General features: G+C 38.3%; 1 protein-coding gene across 5 annotated transcripts in view; it reads left to right on the forward strand.

Moving 5' to 3' along the window:
- The first annotated feature begins 320 nt into the window (after window positions 1-320).
- Window positions 321-27,059, forward strand: part of LOC311087558 (uncharacterized protein) — a 40,377-nt gene continuing 13,638 nt past the window's right edge. For 4 of the 5 annotated variants that reach the window (XM_084120882.1, XM_084120885.1, XM_084120886.1 and 1 more), the window contains exons 1-3: window positions 321-2,119; window positions 5,880-6,029; window positions 18,372-18,876. In XM_084120882.1, the coding sequence (XP_083977008.1) occupies window positions 1,805-2,119; window positions 5,880-6,029; window positions 18,372-18,876 (970 nt within the window). In that variant the 5' untranslated portion in view covers window positions 321-1,804. The remainder of the gene's footprint in view (window positions 2,120-5,879; window positions 6,030-18,371; window positions 18,877-27,059) is intronic. The other variant, XM_084120883.1, reaches the window with a different exon arrangement.

The following is a 27,059-nucleotide window of genomic DNA, read 5'->3' on the forward strand; positions in this document are numbered from 1 at the left end:
TCACCATGGCTGATTGATTACTTTTGACCCTTATATAACCATAATTCCTCTTAATGCGTCATTGTGGTTATTTATGACAAGGTAAATTAAAAAGGGTTGACGCACCAACCACATAAACCAGTGGAATATCTACTCTCTTTTATCCCAGAACTTTTAACCCCCAAACCGTATTCACATTACAGCCTTTAATTCCGAGTTCGTGGACAAATGTGGGCACAGAGGTCTCAGGTGTGATCCAACAATTTATTTTAAATAAATGTTATATCACTATCTTCGATAAAATAAAAACTGTTTTTTTAATTATTATTATTTTTGGGGTATTTTTGAATTTATTTACCACTAAAAGTACCATATTTTCTATTTAAAATAAAGGGCTAAAGTATTTTTCAATAAATATGTCTTGAAATGATTAATATATTTGTTTTAGGTTACTTTCTGGACACCACACATGAAAGAGTGTATTAAATTCCATTTAACTCGACTTACAAAATGACATGACGCAACTTCCACAAGGATATATTTAAAGTCATCATGAAATCAAAATGGTCAATTATTGTTTGTTTTTAATGGAGTATTGCTGTGTATTATAAATGATTTATCAGTGCACATCATTATTCGTTTAAAATCCTGTCCTCGTAATCTTTAATCACAATAACCTCCTCTCTTCTCTGATGATGTGTTTACTGGCGTGAGGGCGGGGCAACCTGTCACTCACATGAGATCAGCCAATAGCAAACCATAATCATTCAATCAAATCCCCAAGGACAAAATCAAGCCCCGCCCTACATTTGTTCTTGTTCTAGAAGTGTTTCACTCGGATATACAGTCACTATAGAGAAGAAATGACTATCGCAACTTCCATTTCACACGAAATTTAATTATTAAACATGATTTTAAACCTTGTGAATCTAAACTTTTGTTGAAAAAATGCAGTTTTATCTGGAATAACATCCTTTTGTTAAGAAAATATAAAATTGTTTCTTTTAAGATACGTGTTTTTAATGTAATTTATTCATGCTGTTGAATAGAGTGATGATTAAATTGCAGGAAAAACTATTGCACTCTAAAACGTCATTGGAAATATCCACTAAAATCTGCATCAAAACGCAGTATGAGGGCTGTTTACATGGCAGTCCTCAGACGAATATAACTCTATATATATTCCTAAAAGATGCGTTTACTGACGTGTATACAGTGTTGTTCCATCGCTATAATAATCATACATGTTCCCTTTCAAAATATAGGGGAAAAACATAGGAAGAAGAGCTTAGTGTTTCGTCAAAAACATTTAAATTGCTCCTTTAAAAAGGTGGGCTGTCCTGTAGGGAGTGACGCTGTGTTGAGAGTCATTGGTTGCGTCTCAAATCCCAATAAGCTTCCTAACTAGCATTTATGGGCATCGGCCAGACCTTTAGTTGCGCTTGTATATAATATCAGGTTGATGTTCAGTTATTTTTTTTTAGCACTATTAGGCTATATTATAAAAAATAAAATAAAAATTGTTGAAATGTTACGGATTTTCTAAAAAGCTGCTACATAATGCATTTAATTTAATTTGTTTTGAGCGTCTTCATACAGGCTATCACGCCCCAGACTGCTGTCTATGTAGGCAGCTGACTAGGTTTTAAGACACGGCCCTTCTGGAAAGCGTCTCTCGCACATGGGCTTCATGAGATCTCTCGCTCAGACGAGCTGGAACGGGACGAGCTGAGGCGCTCTCTAATCCGTCCGCGTTACATGCCACAATAAACCGCTCAAACTTACAGTTTCACCGTAATAACAACAACATCAACCGCAGGCAATCATGAATATAGACGTACCTATTATTTTTTCCGCACTTTTCTTTACGATTATTGCCATTATAGTTGCATCGACGTTCCTGGCGAAGAAACCAGCGCAAAAAAAAGATCAGAAACAGAAACAACACGAGGAGAGATCAGAGCGGGTTACTGCGCATCAGCAGCCCAGAGAGGAGCGACCTTCCCCGGCTCCTGCTCCTGCTCCTGCTCCTTCCCCCGTACAAGAGGAGGTGGTTAGTGAAAAGAAAAGGGAAGAGCTCGTTCCAGTCGCTCCTGTTGTAGAAGCTGAAGTCATCGCGGTGCAACAAACACCTGTACAGGTGAGATGCGCGCTGTGCCGCTGGGATTCTTTTGCGCTGTATTTTATTTCGTTTATTTAAGTTTATGTAGTCTGGAGTCTTTGGCCTCGAGTAAATGACACGCCGTCTTATCAGCTAACAGAACGTTAAACGTTCTTACAACTTTATAAATATTTGAAATGAACTTTAGCTAACGTTGTGGCAAGGTTCTCTCAAAGTTTTCTCCGTTAATAAAAAACATTCGTTCAGATCTGGTCTTTAGTAATGTTCTCAAAAAGTTGGCACAAAAACATTGTTCATGTCTTTAGCCTACCTGAAACGTTTAGTTAGATGTTCGCCTAACGGTTTTTAATTTTTTTTTTTAAATGTTATGTTTGTTTTACGTTCAGAGAACACTGAAAAATCCCATAATGTTTGCAAAATTACCAATTGGAATGTTCCCTTAACGTTTGCATTCATAACCACGAAAAAAGTTTTGAAAACTTTTCAGTGAACATTCAAAAATAACGTTTTTGTAACGCTAGCAAAACTCTCTTGGAACATTTTGCTCGTGATGTTTAGAGAAACGTTCTTAGAACAACATTGGAACGTCTTTTTACTTGAATGTTCTCATAACTTTGAGAGGGCGTTCTGAGAATAACATATTCCGAAAGTCCTTATTATGTTATTTGTACTTGATCAATATTTACGTTAAACTTTTTGGAATATTACGTAATATACAGCACTTTTGGGATGTGGTGGAATGGGAGATTTGCATCATGGAAGTGCAGCCAACAAATCTGCAGCAACTGCCATCCATCCATCCATCCATCCATCCATTTACCCATCCATCCCTCATCCATTCCTCCATCCATTTATCCATCCATTCACCCACCCACCCATCCATTCACCCACCCACCCATCCACCCACTCATTCACCCATCCACCCATCCACCCACTCATTCACCCACCCACCCATCCACCCACTCATTCACCCATCCATCCATCCACTCATTCACCCATCCAGCCATTCGCCCATCCATCCATCTATTTACCCATTCACCCATCCACCCATTTACACTCATCCATCGGTCCATCATCCACCCATCCATCCATCTATTCACCCATCCATACATCCATCTATTCACTCATCCACCCATCCATCTATTTACTCATCCACCCATCCATCTATTTACTCATCCACCCATCCATCTATTCACTCATCCACCCATCCATTTACCCATCCATCCCTCATCCATTCCTCCATCCATTTATCCATCCATTCACCCACCCACCCATCCATTCACCCATCCATCCACCCACTCATTCACCCATCCATCCATCCACTCATTCACCCATCCATCCAGCCATTCGCCCATCCATCCATTTACCCATTCACCCATCCACCCATTTACACTCATCCATCGGTCCATCATCCACCCATCCATCCATCTATTCACCCATCTATTCACCCATCCATACATCCATCTATTCACTCATCCACCCATCCATCTATTCACTCATCCACCCATTCATCTATTCACTCATCCAAACACCCACCCACCCATTCATTCACCCATCCATTCACCCACCCACCCATCCATCCATCCATCCATCTGTCCATCCATCCATCCATTCACCTATTCGTCCATCCATCCACCCATCCAAAATTTGCACACGTCATCTGTGAATGTTAAGCCCCGCCTTCTTTGATTTGATTGGCCATCTCAGTCATTTTGATATTGCTGTTATGGTGCGTTCTATGGTGCGAATATGATGGCATTATAATATGTAAGGATAACATTTTGCAGTGGCTTCATAAATTAATTAAAAACATAAAAGCTCACCTAATGCACATCTCTTTGTTTGGGCATTTTTATTTATTGGGACTGAGGTCCCCCTCAGTGTCTATGTAGGTCACGGTCCTGGCCGACAGTACAGAATGTATCTAGAGATCCGCCTCTTTTAAACATCACACTAGTGGACAACATTGTAAAGTTCAGGAGGGTTTCATGTGAGCATACGCTTGGTCTCGACTTAGAATGTGCCACCACAGCTGTAACCAGAGCTTTGGACGTGGCTTCTATATATGGCTTCAAATGTATATCCACTATATTTAAAAGTGTATATTGTGTAACATACTGCTGTTGAGAGCTCAAGGAGTCTTGAGCACAGGTGTGTGTGACACATACTATAATCACCTTCAGAGCTCCAGTCGGACAAAACTCATAACATTTTGTACCTGTTTTGTAATGTTGACGTTTCCGACTTTGATGGACTACTAATACATTCTTAGTTTTATACAATAACCATGTTTACATGGAGATCATTTTCCGATTAAAGCCCAAATTCTGGCAATTGGCTTTATTAAAAAAATAAAAAAAAACTTTACATGCATGCAATAAAGTATATCCTCCATGCTCCGAAAATGTATTTCATCAATAGATTGAATTTTGACCTCCTGTCTGTATTTAATATCACCCACAATTACCTTGGCCTGATTGGTCATGCATTGCGCATGCATCTTCTTCTTCTTCTTCTTCTTCTTCTTCTTCTTCTTCTTCTTCTTCTTCTTCTTCTTCTTCTTCTTCTTCTTCTTCTTCTTCTTCTTCTTCTTCTTCTTCTTCTTCTTCTTCTTCTTCTTCTTCTTCTTCTTCTTCTTCTTCTTTTATGTTTATTAAATATGGAATTTGTTCTGCATAAGAACCATTTTTTGATTCTCTAGTCATGTCATTTCTAACCCATTTTACATTTATTAATATTAAAGGGATAGTTCACCCAAAAATGAAAATTACCCCATGATTTACTCACCAAGTCATCCTAGTCGTATATGATTCCTCTTTCAGTCGAATATAATCAGAGTTATATATATATATATTTATATATATATAAATGTGGCTCTTACTATAGCTTTATAATGGCAGTGAATGGTTATTTCTGTTTTGAAATCCATAAAAGTGCACCTATCTATGGTAAAAGTGCATCTCTCCATCATAAAAGTGCACCTATCCATGATAAAAGTGCATCTATCCATCATTAAAGTGCATCTCTCCATCATAAAAGTGCATCTCTCCATCATAAAAGTGCATCTCTCCATCATAAAAGTGCTCCACAGGGCTTTGGGAGGTTAATAAAGGCCTTCTGAAGCGAAGCGATGCGTTTGTGTAAGAAAAATATCCATATTATAAAGTAAAGTAAAATAACTAGCTTCCAGCCAAACGAACATACAGATTTGACTTAAGTGACTTCTGCGAGTCATGCGACATTCAGCTGATATTTACACTACGCCATAACACTACGCTACTTCTAACGTCACAAGTTGCTCTTTAGGCGTAAGTAGACTGCGTACGGCCGTTTGGCCGGAAAATAGAATTTTACTTTTTAAGTAAGTAAAAGTTTTAAATATGGATATTTTTCTTACACAAACTCATCGCTTCGCTTCAGAAGGCCTTTATTAACCCCCCAGAGCTGTGTGGAGCACTTTTATGATGGATAGATGCACTTTTATCATGGATAGATGCACTTATGATGGAGAGATGCACTTTTATGGACTTCAAAACAGAAACAGCCATTCACTGCCATTATAAAGCTTGGAAGAACCAAGACATTTTTTAAAATAACTCCGATTGTATTCGTCTGAAAGAAGAATGTCATATACACCTAGGATGACTTGAGGGTGAGTATATGCTAATTTTCATTTTTGGGTGAACTATCTCTTTAAGTTAGTTGGGTACTCGTGTGTTACCACACTGGTAACAGTGTGTTTGCTGTTTTCTGAGCTTCAGTCTCTTTGCTCAAACAGGCAGAGATTAAGGCTGAGGAGAAGGCTGCTGTTGAGCCGAAAAAGGAAGAGCCCGCTGCAGTCGCCCCTGTAATTGAGGAAGTTGGTGTTGTAGAGGAACAGCCTGCGGTTGAACCTGAGGTTATCTCTGTGCAAGAAACACCTGTCCAGGTAAGATGTGTGATATGATGGACTTGTTTCAAGATGAGTGTAGATGCTCTACTATCCATTATTTATCAGTTAAAGGAACAGTTCACCCTGAAAAAAAATCAAGTCATCATTTATTGAACTGCAGCGCTCATAGAGTCTCATGAACGTGCGCTGTGCACAGAAAACCAATGGCCAAGGTCAGGATTTTTGTTAAATAATACATAACAATTCTTTTCCATACTCCCAGAAAACTTGGAATATACACTAGCAGTCAAAAGTTTTGGATCAGTAAGATTTTTAATGTTTTAAAAGAAGTCTCTTCTGCTCACCAAGGCTGCATTTATTTGATAAAATAATAATAATAATAATAATGTGAAATATTATTACAATTTAAGTTGTTTTCTATGTGAATATATAGTAAAGTGTAATTTATTCCTGTGATCAAAGCTGAATTTTCAGCATCATCAGTGTCACATGATCCTTCAGAAATCAGTCTAATATGATGATTTGATGCTCAAGAAAAATTATTATCAATTTTGAAAACAGTTATTTACATTTTTAATTTCAGGATTCTTTGATGAATAGTAAGTTCAAAAGCTTCTGTAACATTAAACACTACCGTTCAAAAGTTTGGGGTCAGGAAGAATTTAAATTGAAATGAAAAATAAATCAATACTTTTATTCATCAAGGATGAATTAAATTGATCAAAAGTTACAGTAAAGACATAATGTTACAAAATATTCTATTTCAAATAAATGCTGTTCTTTTGAACTTTTTATATTCATCAAAGAATTTAATTTGAAGAATTCGTCAAATAACTGTTTTCAACATTGATAATAATAATAATAATAATGAATGTTGGGAATTCGAGCATCAAATCATCATATTAGACTGATTTCTGAAGGATCATGTGACACTGAAGACTGGAGTAATGATGCTGAAAATTCAGCTTTGCAATCACAGGAATAAATTACATTTTAAAATATATTAAAATAGAAAAGTTATTTTAACAATATTACTTTTTTTCTTTTTCTTTTTTTTTATCAAATAAATGCAGCCTTGGTGAGCAGAAGAGACTACTTTTAAAAACATTAAAAATCTTATCGATCCAAAACTTTTGAGTGGTAGTGTACATGGGATCATTCTGTGATACTTTTGCGTCTTTAAAAAAAAAAAAAAAAAGCTTGATGCTGGTTGCTATTCACTGCCATAAAATGGACGAGCGTGAGCAGGACATTTATTTTTGTACTCTCCTTTCGTGTTCCATTTAAAAAAAATGCCATACGGCATTACAACAACACCAGGGTGAGTAAATGATGACCTAATTCTCATTTTAGGGTGAACTTTCCCTTTAAGCCCACTTTTTTCTATCAGATATGATTTCATTTTGGTGAATGATTACAAACTTCTTTTGAAATAATGTACTTCAAAGACCGTAACACATGTATTAAAGGGGTCATGATCACCAATGATCTTTTGACATACGTCATTGTGCTATAACCAAATACCGTTGCTCAGACTCAAATTACTCTTCACTACAAAAACAGCATTTGTTGAAACCAAGAACATACTTTTTTTTCTCTCTTGTTCTGCTCAAGGTACTTTTTTGCTCTTTTTATTTGGAACATTCTGGGTGCAAAAGACAAGATTCATAACAAATAAAACAGAAGTGCTTCACATATGTAAATATTCATATAATGTTGCTTAATAAAGGCAGTCTTAGCATGCCAGTAGTGCTGTGAAGTTCCACACATGAGAAACATTAGAAGTGTTGTCACACCCACTGATCCAATCCTGTCCATTCAGTACAGCAGGAGACCCTCTGGGATCCATTACACAGCGTTATGCAACACTGCTTTTTCTGCCTCCTCTACAGTCTGGCTAAAAAACCATGAGAGTGATACCATTAAAGGGAGAGCCAAGCCAAATTTTGTCTAGTGTGCCGTAGCCAGACTTTAGACGAACTAGTAACTACATTCAATCTGGTCTGCATTGCAGATCATTCTGGAGAGAACCAAGAACCAGCCGCCAAAAACGACATGATGTTTGTTTACAAGCAAACAATTACTGTTCATTTGGGTTTATGTGAAATGGAGATGCCAAATAGGATTAGTTTTTGGAATTGACAATCGCATTTGGTGTGAGTCTCAATGTCCCGTTCACACAGCAGCTAACAGTAGCGTTTCGAATACTTACTGGAGTCAAGCATATATTCTCTTACCAGAAGCAATAGCAAAAATGACCAAAGTAATATCAAGATGGCGACGACCATGAAACTGAAAAGTCTTGTTCCTTGATTATTCCAGTTGTTTACAGGTTCCAGTTATAGAATGTGGTTGTAACTCGCGTAAAAAAAAAAACTGGCTTACACTTTATTTTGATGGTCCACATTAGACATTCTGCTAACTGTAAGAAACTACATGTCAACTAACTCTCATTAGAGTATCAGTAGACTGTAGTAGAATTTTAGAGTTCGGGTTGGTAGAATTAAGTTGACGTAGTTGTAAAGTTACTTAAAGTCAGTAGAATGTCTGTTGCGGAGCATCAAAATAAAGTGTTCGCAGATATTAACAAAGTCCCTTTAAGACAAGTCATTTCACTCGGCGCCCATCTTTGAAACGCCTCTCGGTCATGCAAGTGCAGCTCCTTTCTTTTTGAATGGGGAAACATCAAATTCTCTAAAACTGTTCGCCAAGCTTACGAGAATGTCTGTTCATCAAAGTAATGTCTGTATCAAAATAAAGTGTTAGCTGATATTAAGCAGACAGCCTACTAATACTCTAATGACAGCTTGTTGGCATGTAGTTGCAAAGTTACTTGAGTTAGTAGTATGTCTAAAGTGGGCCATTGAAATAGTGTTAGCAATGACTGAACTGCGTGTGAACGTAACCATATAAATACAGAACTGACAATCATATTCTGTTTCTGTGTGAATGTGGCTATAGTAAACCAGTATTGGGGAAATAAATGCAGGTAATGGTGATGCAGTCACAGTGAATTATTGAACAGAAAACACAACAAATAGTGTGGATACTTCAACAGCCCTCATTGCATTTGGTGCGTTTATCAGTGGATGTCTTCCATGCAGAAGCTTGGATAATGTATTACTCCTTTATTGAGGCTGTAAAGCATATTTACATAACCTGGTTCCTCCTGCCGAGTTTTATTTTCATCTCTGATCAAACACACCAGGCCATAATTTTCTGAATGAACCCTAAGAGCTTGACTGAGACCCGGTTTGCATACTTGATGTGAAGTATGTTCTTTGATAGGGATGAGCACCTTTGTCATGGGATGAACTAACCTTTAACATCCTTCATATTATGCACATCGGGATTGAGGCCTTGATTAGCTGGCTCAGGTGTGCTTGGTTAGAGGTGAAACCGAAGTCTGCAGGAACGCGGATCTCCTGGGACGAGATTGAGACTGATGTGTTGATTGGTTTCTAGAGAATAAATCAACTCTTGTGCTGTTTGTTACCCATGAGGCAGTTCTCTGATAGATGTGTGACTTTAGAAGAGCGCTGGAAGATGGGTCGACTCCAACAGGACTTGCCCTGCCTCTACATTTCTATAAATAATGCACTACTTTTTCACAAAGGGCGCCATATTTTATATCATATATCATCCATTTAAGATGAACTCATGCTAAACTGTGTTTAATGTCGGCCAGACGGTGTCTTCCTGTCTAAATCAGAATAAACTGCAAATTGTACCAGACTTTGTTGATAGTCAAAAGTCTGTGCTACATTTGTTTCTTTTGGACATTTTTCAAGACATTTGCCTTGGAAGGTTGAGAATGTCGTTTCACGTTGACTTTAAACTCAGCAACCCCTGAGGCCCCTCATGACCTTTGGCTCCATGACCTTTAGACATGCTGATGTGGCATAGTTCCTTCTTTGGCACTTTACGACCTCCCTCTCTCCCTGAAGACATCTGAAGTTAGCATCTGGAAAGAAGGGCTCAGATTTCACCATTCTTTGCACCGAGCCTTGTAGATCTACTTTGGGTTTAGTGAGCAAGGAATTGGTTCCTAATGTGAATTGAACAGAGTTGTGTAGATTAATCATAAGCGTGTGAATCTTTATGACTGTATACACTGTATATCTGCTATGTTTGCATAAACACATCTCATAATCAGATGTTTTTTAGCTTTTTTTAAGCATCTGGGCCAGTTAAAGGAAATGCAAAGTAACAAGTTATCCAAAATTGACAATTACTTTGTATCCAAAGTGACCTAAATCCCACGTGCCTCAGGGGCTGATTAATTGCTTTCTGCCCAGTTCTTGTTCTGGCCCTTTCTCCCACAATTCCAGCTCCCAGCTCCTCAAGTTTCCTTTTTTCAGAGTGTTTTACCTTCCTTACATGGCAATGTGTATTCAGAGGGAAAACCTCAAAGAGGAAAGCTGTACCAATCTGCTCTGAGGTGCCGCCAACAAGGACTCAACAGCGGATGTAGTCAGCGAACAATTGTCCTTCAACTCAAAGCTTATTGCTGTTATTTTTGAGGGATTTCTGGACGCATAACAATGTCTAAAGTGTGAATGACTGGCTGAACTGAAGGGTTTATTTAAAACTGAAGACGTCAGTGTTGAATTTTCAGACCACAAGCATCTGAAACAGGGCGAGCGCACAAGAACATTCCTCAACACTTTGTTTCTGTCTCGAGGCCAGTCAGTCTCCTAACAGCAGTCTACTGAGGAATCTGTGATTCTGCCTGCTGATTGGACAGACTTTCTCTGACTTTGCTGGTTTGGAATTTCAGCTTGTTACCATTAACTTCTTCTTTCAGTGATCTATGCAAACATTGTCATGATTTATTTGCTATAGGTATGAGGTTTGCTGATACTGATGTGGTGTCATAAGACTGTCCACGGTTGTATTGGATGTAAATGTTTGATGTCCTCAATTATCTTTTTTTTTTTTTTCCATGATATTTATTTGGCTATTTTACAGGTTCCTAATTTTGTTTTGGAGTCTCCTACAATAGGTTTGCATGCATCAAAGATAAAAAAAGCTATTTTTTCAGTTTTCTCCTAATATATATTGCAGCATCAGCTCTTTTCTCACAGTGTCTGAAATGGTTTGGCAAATGATTGTCTCCTTTCTCCTTTCTGAGAGCCGACTCTGCTCTGATTGGTCAGATGGTCCAGTCTGTTGTGATTGGTCTGCTCTGCTCTGATTGGTCAGATGACCCAATCTGTTGTGATCGGTCTACTCTGCTCTGATTGGTCAGATGACCCAGTCTGTTGTGATTGGTCTACTCTGCTCTGATTGGTCAGATGACCCAATCTGTTGTGATCGGTCTACTCTGCTCTGATTGGTCAGATGGTCCAGTCTGTTGTGATCGGTCGACTCTGCTCTGATTGGTCAGATGGTCCAGTCTGTTGTGATCGGTCTACTCTGCTCTGATTGGTCAGATGACCCAATCTGTTGTGATTGGTCGACTCTGCTCTGATTGGTCAGATGACCCAGTCTGTTGTGATTTGTCAGATGGTCCAGTCTGTTGTGATTGGTCTACTCTTCGCTGATTGGTCAGATGGTCCAGTCTGTTGTGATTGCTTTGTTACAGCGAGTGTCGTAAACGAAAATGCCATTAACATATCTATATTTCAGCTCTTCCTCAGCACTTAATACACAGTGATACGAATAGCACAGATGGCGTCGTTTTATCATATCAATTTGAGCCTGACTCCTCATTCTTTGGAAGTGCATGCAAATTGGATTTGCGATTGCAGCGCAAAAAACAGCGTCTTCTCGACATGTCGACAAAACAAAACCAAACTCTTCCAGTCTCAGCAACAACTATAGTGTTTGAGAGTCGAAGTAGATTATCTTCGTGAGCACTCAATGAAGACCATAGGCTGGCAGAATGCAAATTTGTTACAAACCTACATAGGTTTAAACCGAAAGACTGGAATTACTGATGACTCATTTCAGGCAGTTCAGAATCGCTTCTTTCTTTTGGGAGACATTGAGTTACTTTATTTGCACTTTGATCTTTGAAACTTTGCAGACCATTTATAGTCACATACAGCTGTACTACACATTTCATGAAAGGTAATATCAGTGGGGAAAAGCATAGAGGATGCAATTAATTTTTTATATGTAATTTCATAATTACTTTTAATGTCTTTGAAATATGGATCTTGTCTTGAATTCAGAACAAGAAAATAATCAGCACACCCACTTAAACGCTTTATTTTGCCATAATTGTGCAGTGTCATTTGATACAGGGTATGTACTGTTCGTAGTTGATTGTTATATTTGGCTCTATTCACATTTAATATTCTTATATAATATGGTACTAAGTTTCCATCTAGCCTTCCAACTGAGAGGAAGCATTATGCAAAATTAGCTGTAAGAAACAAGGCTTTTACAAACTCCTCAGTTGAACCAACTGCTTCGCAAAATGATTCACTGTTTCAAAGTCCTGAAAACGCCACTCACTGGCCAAAGCGGTGTAAATGTAATGTAAATAAAGACAGACAAACCAATCATTAATGCTTTTTATGAAAGCGTTATCTATTAAATGTTATTTGCAAATCATTAAATGGCAATAAATTTGAAGTATATCGTTTCTGTTTTGCCTACTTGTTGTACGTGTTCTTAGGCAGGACTTGGCTGATTAAGTCAAGCTGCTTTGTTTATAGTTTATTTATCCGCAGTCCTAGTTTCGGATTCTCTTTTTGAATGGTGAACACAAACTACTGCCACCTGCTGGTATGGCGAGTTGTCATGCAGGCACAGAACAAACTAGCCAACGGGCAACTAGAACGTGTGTTCAAGCACAACGTGTTTTGGCCCAGACGCAGAAGCTAATAAGGAAGCTCACTAGGTTTTTCTGAACACATCTACAGTTCCAGGCTGTGTCCGAAATCACACACTCTCTTGAGTAGGTACTCATTTTGAATAAGTAATTACTTCATGACAGCTTTAAAGTATGTCCTGTTTAGTATCTGGACGTAATACATTCGCCATGTTGTCATCATGTGACCTACCAGTGTCAGATACGTCGCTTCACTGCCATTCACAAATCCTCTCCCGTGGCCTCATGGGACAGTAAAGAGTCAATCGAATACACACTTCAGAATCTCGCCGGAAGAAGTAGATCATCCGGGTACTTTTTGTCTCTTTTTTGAGTACTTTGAATTCAGACATACTACTTTTGTCACATACTGTTTTTCGCCTACTACATAGTGGGGAAGTATGCGATTTCGGATGCAGCCCCTGTCTTGCCCTTTCAGCCACAAGTGGTGATGTCCCTTAACCAAACAATGGTGCAATGCAGTACAGTATGCTAGTAGGCAGACACTGACTGTACATGATGACTATGGGCCTTGTGAAACAATGACCTTTTTGTAAGAATTCAAAGCAGGGCTGAAGGTTTTGTGGAGAATTCATTTAGTGCAAATGCTTTCCATAAATGAGAAATACAATGAGAGCTTATTCGAGATGCTTTGGCACACTGCCTAAGGATTATTTGCTTGCTGGCAATATGGAAATAAGGAAGTGAAGATCATCTTTACATGAAAAAGTGTTTATATATCCTGACAATCTTGCCCATCACTGTAGCTCTCAAATCAAATTAGGCACAATTTATGTTGCAGTGTCAGTCGGTACTATGCGTTTTATGTATTTTGAGAGTTCCTCTGTATTTAATAGATATGACTCCAGGGACAAGTAAAAAAAAAAGCATAAAGGCATAAAGCCTCTATAAAACCTCAGGATATGTTTGTATTGGTGATTTCTCAAACATGTATTCTCACCCTGACCTCCATTCAGGAGGTCTGTGGCAACATCTAAACTTTCCAGAGGATCTGAGATGACAGTTAAGCCTAAGATGACATCCTTGGCCGTCTGACAGCCTCTCAGGTGGTTCACGCTTTTCTAAGAGCATCAGGACTAATGGACTGTTGGCAGTCATCACCGCGAGGAAGAATCCGTCTGAAGCTGCCCTAATTCCCTTGCCGCCTTTCATGTGTTTGCGTCTCGGGACAGAGTGCTGCGGGACATTAGGTTACTTTATTTAGGTGTTGGAGGAAAAGAAAAACAGTGTGAGATGTTGATACCATAATGTAAACTGAACTCTTCTGGCTCTAAATATGTTGGAATAAAATGTGTAACCTCACATCAACTGAAGTCTCAGTTATCTCTAGTGTCAGAATTTGTTATGCTCTTAAATACAACCATTTCTATAAAAAACAAAACGAGCATAATTTTGCGAAAACTGTGTATTGCAGTGTTTTCCATAGACTTTAAGCATTGTCTGTTGAAACTTGATTTCTGTGGTAACAACAGCATGTCTTTAATGCTGACGCTACAGCTTAGCTTGTACCTGGAATGTTCCTTTCAGTGTGCCAAGTTCCTACATTGCTTGTCAACCATAAACAGTCTAACGAACTTAATTTGTCGAATTTATTTGCTTCTCGTGGATAATTGCTTTAGGATACCACCATAAAAATAAAAAAAAACACTAAAATGTGTTTTAAAAGGTGTAATTCACATACTTTATCACACTCTCATTAAAAATCCTGTGTTGTTTCAACTCATGTTTGGGTCAAATATGGACAAACCCAACCATTGGTTTTAATTAACCTAAATTCTAGGTTAATTTAAACCAACGGTTGGGTTTGTCCCTATTTTGTGTTTTCACTGACATTTGGGAATGTAAATAATAAAAATAAAAAAACATTTTTATCATTAGAATTTAGGTTAATTTAAACCAATGGTTGGGTTTGTCCATATTTGACCCAAACATGGGTTGATACAAGCCAGCACAAAATGGGTTTTCAATAAAACTTGTCTGTCTATGTGGTAAAAATGCAAAAAAAAAATTTAAATTGGAGATACCTGACTAGAGAAAACAGAGAAAAAGGGTTGTTGTCATCCCTTTTGCTGAATAAACATACTTTTCTCTGTCCAGGTAACACAGAGAAAGAGTAAACACTGTTCATTTACATACTACCGACATTGTAGCAATACAAAGTGGGTTAAAAATCTGTGAATTTGATAGTTTAATTACTGGCCTTTTGGATTTGACTCTGCTGTGCTCGGTGCATTTGACTAATTTCTCTGCTCTGGAATCTGGTAGCAGACTAGAGGATCACTATTATACATCACTATATAAACTTGAGGGTTTATCCTCACACACCAGAAATGAGTTTGTACGAGATGGAATGCACCATCTGCTGGTGTTCAGCGGTTGCCAAAATTCTGATTGCAATACAGTTTGGTTTCAGGGAGGGAATAGAGTTGCTATTCTGGTAGCAGCTGTCTTGTCATGTTTAGCCATTCATTATTTTCATTTGGTGGACAATAAAATGTACAAAAACAATTCCTCAGACTTGAATTGAAGGAGGGACCAGAGCCATATCTGTTGGCCACAATACCAGAGACTGAACAGTCACTTCACCCTAGCAACTGCAGAATACCTTAGCATGGCAACCATTCAGAAAATCATAGCAACTGCATGGAAACACTAACACCTCAGAATACCTTAGTAAATGCATAGCAACACCCTGGAAACCACTCAAAACACACTAGCAACTGTGCAGCAGCACTATCTACTACCAAAAATACCTTAATGCATAGCAACACCCTGGCAACCACTCAAAACAGCCTAGAAACTGTGCAGCAGCACTATCAACCACTTATAATAATGTAATGCATAGCAACACCCTGGCAACCACTCAGAACACCCTATCAACTGTTCAGCAGCACTATTGACCACTCAAAACAGCCTAGAAACTGTGCAGCAGCACTATCAACCACTTATAATAATGTAATGCATAGCAACACCCTGGCAACCACTCAGAACACCCTATCAACTGTTCAGCAGCACTATTGACCACTCAAAATACTAATGCATAGCAACACCCTGGCAACCACTCAGAACACCCTAGCAACAGCATGGTGTTGCTAGAATACCTCAACTCGGAATATCTTAATGATGCATAGCAACACCCTGGCAACTACTCAGAACAGCCTAGCAACTGCGCAGCAGCTCTGTCGACCACTCAAAATAACGTTAAAATGCATAGCAACACTCTGGCAACCACTCAGAATACCCTAGCAACTGAATAGCAACAACTCAGAATATTTTTGCAATTGCATAGCAATGCCCTTGCAACCACTCAGAGCACCCTAGCAACAGCATTGCAACCCAAGAGCATTGCATCATTCAGAATGCCTCAGCAAATTCACAGCAAGGCCTAGGCAACCACCCAAAAAACCTAAACATCAGGAATGCCAGTTTTGAATGGGCAAACGCTACTATTTTTTTTTTTTCTTTAGGAAATGCAGCTCTGTTGGTATTACTTTCATTCTTCTTGTCATTCCCTTTCAACAGCTTGTTGCTGACATTCTGAATCACCTAATCAAATAATGGCACAAATCTACAGTTAATCCTAAATTTAACCTCTCTGGATAACCTTAATCCCTACAGACTCCAATTCAATCCAGTATCCACTTTGCTCTTGTATGGTGTAAAATGGTGCTGCGGTACGATTAAGGCCATGTTACCGAGTATGGTAGTATTAGTATGGGTTTCTTAGTAAGTTTGATTAACAATAGTATGTGCCTCAGCGTTGCCAGTTGGGAGAAAAGTGGGACTGAGTAAAGTCTGCGATTCTGCGTTTTCTACCAAGGGGGCCAAATGAAATGTTAGTTGCCCCAGAAAAACTAGCGACGCCACTGTGTTCTGTGACATGCTGTATGTCCACACTTAAGAATTTTAGCAGCCTTGAATGTTCACTTATTCAAAATATATGCTTTGATTATGCTTTCAGATTAAACCTGAAAAGTGCAGAAAATAAAAAAATATATAAAAATTCGGTCTGGCTACTAAAAGGAATAATAAACTAATATTTCCAGAGCTCATTTGCATTGCATATGAAATCTATCACTTCATTCTTTCTGCACTCAAATGTCCAATCCCTGTGAATGGTCAAGAAGTCAGTTGGAAGGCTTGCACAGCTGTTTCTTGCTGGGTTAATGTGCATGTAAGTGGTTGGGTTAAGAGCATTCATGGCCAGCAGAAGCAGTGCTGTGTGTTTGGACAAGCTTTGTCCCCTTGTCATGGACAGCAGGTGCATGTTAAGGCTGGAGCGACTGCAGATGACAGCTGTCGCACAGATACTCTATTCCCCTCAGCTCTGTTGGCTACAGAGAGATCAAGGTTTGAATTCAGTGGCTTCAAAGTTGTGAAGTATTCTGTACCCAATGTATGGATGGGATGTTTATAAAAATATATTACTAATATAATAGAGCTTTTTAAATGTTCCACATTATAAACAAGCATATTTTTTCTACATAAACTCAGAGTAAAGTTTTGGTTTCGTGGGTTTTGGGGTTTGTTTGGCTTTCTTTTTTCTTGTTTTTCTTTTTTTTTAATATTCGTTTTGTTTAGGGTTTAGTTATGTTTTGGGTTTATTTTGGTTTGGGTTTAGTTTTTTGGAGGGCGGGGCGCGGGGGGGGGGGGGTCGGGTTGTTTGGGGTTGTTTTACTTTATTTAGAGTTTTTGTTTATTTTGTTTGGAGGTTTAGTTTTGTTTGTGGTTTAGTTATCTTTTGGGTTATTTTTTTTGTGGGGGGGTGCTTTGTTTTTTACTTTTTTTTTTTTTTGATTCGTTCTGTTTTGCTTTTAGTTTTTTTATTCTTTTTGTTTAGGGGTTTAGTTATATTATATTATATTTTATTTTGTTTGGCTTTCTTTTGGCTTTTTTTGGGGGGGAGTCTTTTTTTTTTGGGGGGGGGGGGATTGTGCCTTTTTGTTTTAATTCGTTTTTTTGTGGTTTAGTTATGCTTTGTGGTTTGTTTGGTTGAGGGTGTTGTTTACTTTAGTATGGTTGGTTTATTGTCATTTTTTTAAACCTCTTGTCCAACAAAAGACACCTTTTAATAACATATTTTTACTCCAGACTCACTTCATAACGACAGTTAAGGATCCTTATGTGAGATGACGTGGATAAGGCATACAACATATTATTTCATAGTATTCTATACAGTGGTAAAGGCTATGTCGATTAGCATTGAAGTATAAATATACTTTATTATCATGAAAATACCCAAGAAGGCCTGAAGAACTCAGATAAATCATACATTGTCATACAATCATACATCTGCGTGAGAGCGCCCTCTGGCTTTCAGGTGCAGCATTTATACTGATCAAAGAGCCGTGCTTCACTGACAAACTGCTCATAAAAAAATCGCAGCCTTTGCAAAATGGTGTCCGGTTTAATTTTGATTAATCGTGCAGCCCTAATACCTTAAATTTACTGCATTATCAGCTGTGTTTGACACTGATGCATATAAATGAGATAAAATGACTATTATTCTATTGCTCTACCTCTGATTTCTACAGGCAGCTCCAGAGCCTGAGCCTGTATCCAAAGCAGTCGTAGAATCCGCACCTGTGGAAGAGCCCGTCCCAGTGCAAGAGCCAGTGCCTGAGCAGGTTCCCACCAAGTCACCAGAACCAGTGGCTGCACCAGTAGAAGAGCCAGTAAAGGAGTCTGTCCTAGAACCAGTGGCTGCACCAGTAAAGGAGTCTGTCCCAGAACCAGTGGCTGCACCAGTAGAAGAGCCAGTAAAGGAGTCTGTGCCAGAACCAGTGCCTTTGCCAGAACCAGTGCCTGAACCTGTCCCAGAGGTGCCCGTCCCTGAACCAGCATCTGAACCCACCCCTGAACCAATATCAGTGCCTGCCCCAGAAAAACCGCTCAGCTCAAAACCTGTTTCTGTGCCAACCCCTGAACCAGCGCCCGCCCCAGAGCCGCCATCCGCACCCGCCCCTGAAGCAGCATCTGTGCCCGTCCCCGAGAGCTCACCAGCGGCCGAATCCCTTCCAGAGGTCCTAGAGAATAATGGTATGATGCATCAGCACTTTTAGGTTGTGTTCACACTTTGTTTCTCTTGGATCTTTTGTTCAAAAAAGAAAATTATACATTTAGTCCTGGTTCGCTCAATGTGTCATTTTTAACACCAAACCTAAACACACAAAACAAATGAAACTGCTTTTATATTTTGCGACGGGACAAAACAATGCTGTGCTTTGGGCTGAATGCGGTCCCATCTTATTACATCACCTCCTGTTTTTGTTTAGTTAAGATGGCTTTGGTCCGTGTTGCATTCATATTTCAGTCGAACCTTTTCCGCAGTCTCGGTCTGCTTGTTTGATGCGCACCAGAGTTCGGATGGCAGCGTTCACCCTTAATCTATATCAAATTTGTGTTCGTTTTTGCTTCTTTTTTAGATACAAATAATGTTTTTTAACAATCCCACCATCTTGCAAGAACAGGAAACCCTGTAAAGTATGCTGGGTAACACTTGACTCTACAGTGTCCTTGTAACATGTTACATGAACTTGCTAGCGGAATAACAGTAAGTTATGCACAATTACCTGCAACTAACCTTATACCAAACCAGAATCCTTATTAATATTACTTGCATAATATTACACAGTAACAAGAACACCTTCAATAAAGTGTAGTTGAATGTTGCTGACAGGTCTCACTGATTCTGTGTAGGACGATATTTAGAATTGTTTTTCATTTGATGACTGGAACAAATTTTATTTTATTTGTATAATGTATGTTTTGATTTGTTTTGTTTGGGGGTTTAGTTTTGTTTGAGGTTAGTTTTGGGGTTTTGTGTTTGATTTTTGTTTGGGGGTTAAGTTTTGTTTTGTTTGAGGTTAGTTTTGGGGTTTTGCGTTGTTTCTGATTTGTTTTGTTTGGGGGTTTAGTTTTGTTTTGTTTGAGGTTAGTTTTGGGGTTTTGTGTTGTTTCTGATTTGTTTTGTTTGGGGGTTTTGTTTTGTTTGAGGTTAGTTTGGGGGTTTTGTGTTGTTTCTGATTTGTTTTGTTTGGGGGTTTAGTTTTGTTTTGTTTGAGGTTAGTTTTGGGGTTTTGTGTTGTTTCTGATTTGTTTTGTTTGGGGGTTTTGTTTCGTTTGAGGTTAGTTTGGGGGTTTTGTGTTGTTTCTGATTTGTTTTGTTTGGGGGTTTAGTTTTGTTTTGTTTGAGGTTAGTTTTGGGGTTTTGTGTTGTTTCTGATTTGTTTTGTTTGGGGGTTTTGTTTTGTTTGAGGTTAGTTTTGGGGTTTTGTGTTTCTGATTTGTTTTGTTTGGGGGTTTAGTTTTGTTTTGTTTGAGGTTAGTTTTGGGGTTTTGTGTTGTTTCTGATTTGTTTTGTTTGGGGGTTTAGTTTTGTTTTGTTTGAGGTTAGTTTTGGGGTTTTGTGTTTCTGATTTGTTTTGTTTGGGGGTTTAGTTTTGTTTTGTTTTGTTTGAGGTTAGTTTTGGGGTTTTGCGTTGTTTCTGATTTGTTTTGTTTGGGGGTTTAGTTTTGTTTTGTTTGAGGTTAGTTTTGGGGTTTTGTGTTGTTTCTGATTTGTTTTGTTTGGGGGGTTTGTTTTGTTTGAGGTTAGTTTTGGGGTTTTGTGTTTCTGATTTGTTTTGTTTGGGGGTTTAGTTTTGGGGTTTTGTGTTGTTTCTGATTTGTTTTGTTTGGGGGTTTAGTTTTGTTTTGTTTGAGGTTAGTTTTGGGGTTTTGTGTTTCTGATTTGTTTTGTTTGAGGTTAGTTTTGGGGTTTTGTGTTGTTTCTGATTTGTTTTGTTTGGGGGTTTAGTTTTGTTTTGTTTGAGGTTAGTTTTGGGGTTTTGTGTTTCTGATTTGTTTTGTTTGGGGGTTTAGTTTTGTTTTGTTTTGTTTGAGGTTAGTTTTGGGGTTTTGCGTTGTTTCTGATTTGTTTTGTTTGGGGGTTTAGTTTTGTTTTGTTTGAGGTTAGTTTTGGGGTTTTGTGTTGTTTCTAATTTGTTTTGTTTGGGGGTTTAGTTTTGTTTTGTTTGAGGTTAGTTTTGGGGTTTTGTGTTGTTTCTGATTTGTTTTGTTTGGGGGTTTTGTTTTGTTTGAGATTAGTTTTGTTTTGTGTTTCTGATTTGTTTTGTTTGGGGGTTTAGTTTTGTTTTGTTTGAGGTTAGTTTTGGGGTTTTGTGTTGTTTCTGATTTGTTTTGTTTGGGGGTTTTGTTTTGTTTGAGGTTAGTTTTGGGGTTTTGTGTTTCTGATTTGTTTTGTTTGGGGGTTTAGTTTTGTTTGAGGTTAGTTTTGGGGTTTTGTTTGATTTTTGTTTGGGGGTTTAGTTTAGTTTTGTTTGAGGTTAGTTTTGGGGTTTTGTGTTTTGATTTTTGTTTGGGGGTTAAGTTTTGTTTTGTTTGAGGTTAGTTTGGGGGTTTTGTGTTTCTGATTTGTTTTGTTTGGGGGTTTTGTTTTGTTTGAGGTTAGTTTTGGGGTTTTGTGTTTCTGATTTGTTTTGTTTGGGGGTTTAGTTTTGTTTTGTTTTGTTTGAGGTTAGTTTTGGGGTTTTGTGTTGTTTCTGATTTGTTTTGTTTGGGGGTTTAGTTTAGTTTTGTTTGAGGTTAGTTTTGGGGTTTTGTGTTTCTGATTTGTTTTGTTTGGGGGTTTAGTTTTGTTTGAGGTTAGTTTTGGGGTTTTGTTTGATTTTTGTTTGGGGGTTTAGTTTAGTTTTGTTTGAGGTTAGTTTTGGGGTTTTGTGTTTTGATTTTTGTTTGGGGGTTAAGTTTTGTTTTGTTTGAGGTTAGTTTGGGGGTTTTGTGTTTCTGATTTGTTTTGTTTGGGGGTTTTGTTTTGTTTGAGGTTAGTTTTGGGGTTTTGTGTTTCTGATTTGTTTTGTTTGGGGGTTTAGTTTTGTTTTGTTTTGTTTGAGGTTAGTTTTGGGGTTTTGTGTTGTTTCTGATTTGTTTTGTTTGGGGGTTTAGTTTTGTTTTGTTTGAGGTTAGTTTTGGGGTTTTGTGTTGTTTCTGATTTGTTTTGTTTGGGGGTTTAGTTTTGTTTTGTTTGAGGTTAGTTTTGGGGTTTTGTGTTGTTTCTGATTTGTTTTGTTTGGGAGTTTAGTTTTGTTTGAGGTTAGTTTTGGGGTTTTGTGTTTGATTTTTGTTTGGGGGTTTAGTTTAGTTTTGTTTGAGGTTAGTTTTGGGGTTTTGTGTTTGATTTTTGTTTGGGGGTTAAGTTTTGTTTTGTTTGAGGTTAGTTTTGGGGTTTTGTGTTTCTGATTTGTTTTGTTTGGGGGTTTAGTTTTGTTTTGTTTGAGGTTAGTTTTGGGGTTTTGTGTTTGATTTTTGTTTGGGGGTTTAGTTTAGTTTTGTTTGAGGTTAGTTTTGGGGTTTTGTGTTTGATTTTTGTTTGGGAGTTAAGTTTTGTTTTGTTTGAGGTTAGTCTGGGGTTTTTTTCTTTTGTTTTTTCTTTGTTTTATTTGGGGGGTTAGTTTTGTTTGAGGTTAGTGTTTGGGTTTTTGTTTTTGATTTGTTTTGTTTGGGGGTTTAATTTAGTTTTGTTTTAAGTTAGTTTTAGGATTTTTTTTTTTTTAAGGTTTTGTTTTCATTCATTTTGATTTCCTCCTTTTTGGATTTTGGTTTGGTTGTGGGTTTTGTTTAGTTTTGTTTGGTTGGTTTGTTGTCATGATTTCTGCTAACACAGAACTAGCATTATTAAAATCAAAAGTTGCATTTGTAAACATTAGTTAATGCACTGTGAACTAACAACTGACAATAACAAAGTTTAACAAATGCTTTAAAACATACATTGCTCAGTGTTAGTTCATGTTAGCATTAACTAATAAATGAGGCCGTATTGTGAAGTGTTACCAAAAATCTGATCACAAATGAGATGCGTCAGAGGAAAATTTAATAAAATAAGATGTCGTTCTATTTTGACAAGGAGCCATTTCCTCTAAGAAATGTATATTCTGGAGGGGAAAGCATTTATATTTATCCTTTTTCTTTCTGCAGTCTTTCATTTTGCTCTCGTCATGTCTGCCCGTGAGCAGCGTGTTTTTATTACACTCCATGAGAGCGAGTGTTTTCAGAGCGGGGCTGTGAGTGCTGGCAGAGATAAACACTCATGGGGCGACCCACTCAAACACACTGTCTCTTTGTGCTCTGTGGCTGTAAATTGATGCCAATGTGTAACTGGGTCCCGGTCACACACTTTCTTTGTTCTCCCAGCGGTACATTGGCCTCTAGGATGCGGATTCTGCTGTGTTTACATCCAGACGTCAGTGGGTGTGCTCAGATATAACCCTAGTTCGCAAAGGAGCAGTGTTTCCAGTGCCAAAACATGTCAGTTTATGAATTATAACAGCAACAGACCCAGATTCAGCAGCAGATACTGCAGATATGAGGTGCGTGTGAAACAGGCTTCAGCCGTCAACAGCATGTACAGAACAACCTTTATCCTGGAGTTAATATAAAGACTTCCTAACTGCCAGCGCCAATACCTTGACAGGCCTGCAAGTGGATTAGGCTGGTAGGTTGATAATCTGGGTTAGGAACCGGACACAGTGTCACGTAAGAGTTTCTACCCTTCCTGTCTTTTGTTGCCTGACACTTTTAACACCTTCCATTTGCATACAGATGAAGTGTGTTCCTCTCTGAAGCTCACTTAGACAGGAGACAGAGGTTTTTGGCCGGAATTTATGCTTTGAGTCAGTAGGCTAAGGTTACGATGTTAAGGGGCCCTTTCTGCTTTTTTCCCCCGTGTTCAACTTTTAGTGTGTAATGTTGCTGTTTGAGCATGAAAACAGCTTGAGTTCTGGTCTTCTCTATATCAGTGCGCACTGTTTCTGAACTCCCTGAAACGCCTCCATTGTCAGGGCTCCAGACTAACACTTGAGAGCAGTAGCACCGGTGCCACTAACTTCTACAGATGGGGCGCTGGGGGATTTTTAATCATTGTTAATTTAATCATAAAATGACTATTGTTTTGCATTGAGTGTAGTTATCAATAATATTGCATGTTTGTTAATTGGATATTTAACAGTAAAGCACTGAGCTTGAATTGAGATTAAATTAAATTAACTTTTATTAACTACAGTAACGTGCAAAAACGTTTTTTTATTTTATAGGGAAACATTTTAAAGTTAAATATTCTACGGTAGAACGGCAACGGTCGACGTGCGTTCACGGGAGATGGATGCCGGCGTATGACGTAGGACGTAGCGTTTGATTTAGCTATATTTCGTTCTACGTCACGACGCTTCCTACACTACGTCCTACGTCATACATCATACGCCGGCATCCATCTCCCATGAACACGCGTCGACCGTTGCCGGAAGCCAGTTATTTTCATTTATAAAGTTTTAAATATGTATATTTTTATGACAAAACCGCACGGATTACCCTCAGAGGGCCTTCGTTTATCCCCCTGGAGCCGGATGGATTACTTTTGTGAAGGATGCATGCACGTTTTTGGGACTTGAAGGAGTGGACCCCATAACTTCACATTATAACCACTGAAAGATCGAAGACATTTTCTAAAATAACTGAAAATGTGTTTGTCTGAAAAATTATTGACATATGCATCTCGAACGGCTTGAGGGTGAGTAAATCATGGGTTTAATATAATTTTTGGCTGAACTATCCCTTTAACGCTAGATGTTTTGCTATAAATTACAGACATGGCATCTGAGGACTATCCTAATTTTTCTCAGTTATTTTGCTTTATTTCCAGATTCAATCATAGGCTCGTTCTTACGTGGTAGAGCACGTTCGCACATGCGCACTCTTCAAAAACGACACTTGACAAACTAAAATATGTAAATTACATTTGTATGTATTCAAAATAAGAGAATGTCAACTTGCTTATTTTGCTCAAGATGAGGATTTATTGAGTCCACATGTCATGAAAACAAGAAACTCTGCTTCTAACCACAGGTCGAGAGCTGTCGTTCCAACCACACAGCTTTACGATGCTTTTTTTGCGAATGTTCGTTAGAACGATGGTTTCGGGAACTTGCGACCATAGTTGGCTAACGATGCTTTTGGGAAACGCACTTCTGACCGACAGCTTTAGTGATTATAAAATGAGCACTCTTTACTTGCTTTGTGTAATTTAGTCACAATTTGAAGAAAAGTTTTTTTTTTTTTTTTTTTTTTTTGGTGACTTCCTAATTTTTTCCATATATTAGGGAGTGAAAATCATAGATATCATATAATAAAGGCTAGATGTCTCGTATGCGCTGCTGGCCAATGGAGGTTGACGTCCGCACACGGCACTCCATCTTGCCACAGGGAGCTCGCTCACTCATAACATTGTGTTTTAATGGTGCATGTACTTTTAAATAACCATAACTTGCTCAATTTTCTACCGATTTTCAAATGGTTTGGTTTGTTATAAACGTCAGAGATGTAGTTATGACACTGCATACATATGAATAATTATAACAATGGACTTCCATATGAAAGAATTATAGCCACGTTAATAACGTTTGTAAGAAACCAAACCGTTTGTAAATCCGTCAAGATTTCAGCGAGATAAGAGGATTTGTCTGCGTGCTGATCACTCACCTTAATTCACAGCTTCCCTGTGGCAAGATGGCCGCCAGTGATGCCGGAAGTGACTCCGCCTTAAGACATCTAGCCTTATATGGATATCTATGGTGGAAATGGCTAACAAGTCAATTAAGTGCTCCTCTGCCGCCATCTACTGGTTATAGTGGTAATTTCATGTCTTTTTAAATGAGTGTTTGTTTGCCATGAAGTGTTAGTTTCCTATATCTTTAAACTTTTAGTTTTACAAATCACATTAAAAATCACATTAATATTAAAATGTGAAGCACTTGAAAGCCATTGAACGGTGCTTGAATTTCACTCTCAAAAGGTTGCATGAACCCTGAGATGAATAAAAACAAATTAGACTGTTTCTGACACAATACCATACAGTTAGCGTTACTACATTAAATACTTGGTGATTTGTGAATTGAAAAGCCTTCTATAACTTGTTCGTTCATGGCACAATGGTTTCCACATCAGCTCTGTTTGATCTGAAATGGTTTATAACAGAGAATTCTGCGCTGAATCTGAACGCTTCGCCATTGATCTCCCAGCGCTGTGTAGTAACGGTGTCATGTGATCGAGATCATCCCGCGGGTAAACCTGTTCTGAGCTCGTACTGTGCTGTCAATCATTGCTCAGAGCTGGTAAACGGTCCGCGCTGCGCAGCTCAAACGAGTAATGCGGTTTTGTTCCACTTTCGTTTCGTTTGATGTTTTTCATATTACAACAGAAATGGCAGCTCTTATCAGTTGGGCAATGTGGTAGTGGCACCAGTGCGACCTATAAAAAAAATGTACTTGCATCGGTAGGAAAAAAGGTTGCAAAATGCGACCATTTGGTAGCAGTCTGGAGTTTTCTTCCGGGAACGAACATGTCACAATATCCCTCATTTAAATAATTCCCGCCCAAGGCATACTCAAAATAAAGGGGCGGGGCCTGGTTGAGTGAGTTAGTAGTGTTAAAACTTATGGTAAGGGGCGGGACATTTCCCAAACAGGCTTGAAGCGGTTGGCCAATCACAACACACTGATCCAGCCGACCAATCAGAGCACAGTGTTTTCAGAAGGAGGGGCTTCATAGAGACAGGAACTAAACAGAGCGTTACTGACAGACTGGGAAGAGAGGTGCTGCAACAATGGAGAATATGAGAAAAAATAATGTTTTTTTTTTGTTTTTTTTAAAAATTCAAGCATGAAAACCTGTTCTAGTAGAGAACAGACACAGACTTTGAAAAAGAGCGTAATAGGTCCTCTTTGATACTTTTATTCAGCAAGGATGCACTGAGTGACAGTAGATACTTTTACATGGTCACCAAAAGATGTCTATTTCTAATAAATGGGGTTCTTTTAAACTTTCTATTCATCGAAGAATCTTTAAAAAAAAATGTATCATGGGTTTCCACAGAAATATTGAGCAGCACAACTGGTTTCAACTTTGCATAATCATCAGAAATGTTTCTTGAGCATAAAATCATCATATTCGAGTGATTTCTGAAGGATCATGTGACGCTGAAGACTGGAGTAATAATGCTGAAAGTTCAGCTTTGATCACAGGAATAAATTACATTTTAACATATATTAAAATAGAAAACAGTTCTTTTAAATTGTAATAATATTTCACAATATTACTGTTTTTGCTGTATTTTTGGTCAGTTAAAAGCAGCTTTCTTTAAAAAAGTAATCCTCTAGAGGAAAATGAGCATC

This window comes from Abramis brama (assembly GCF_963993115.1).
Source record: "Abramis brama genome assembly, chromosome: 1".
Classification (NCBI taxonomy): Eukaryota; Metazoa; Chordata; class Actinopteri; order Cypriniformes; family Leuciscidae; genus Abramis; species Abramis brama.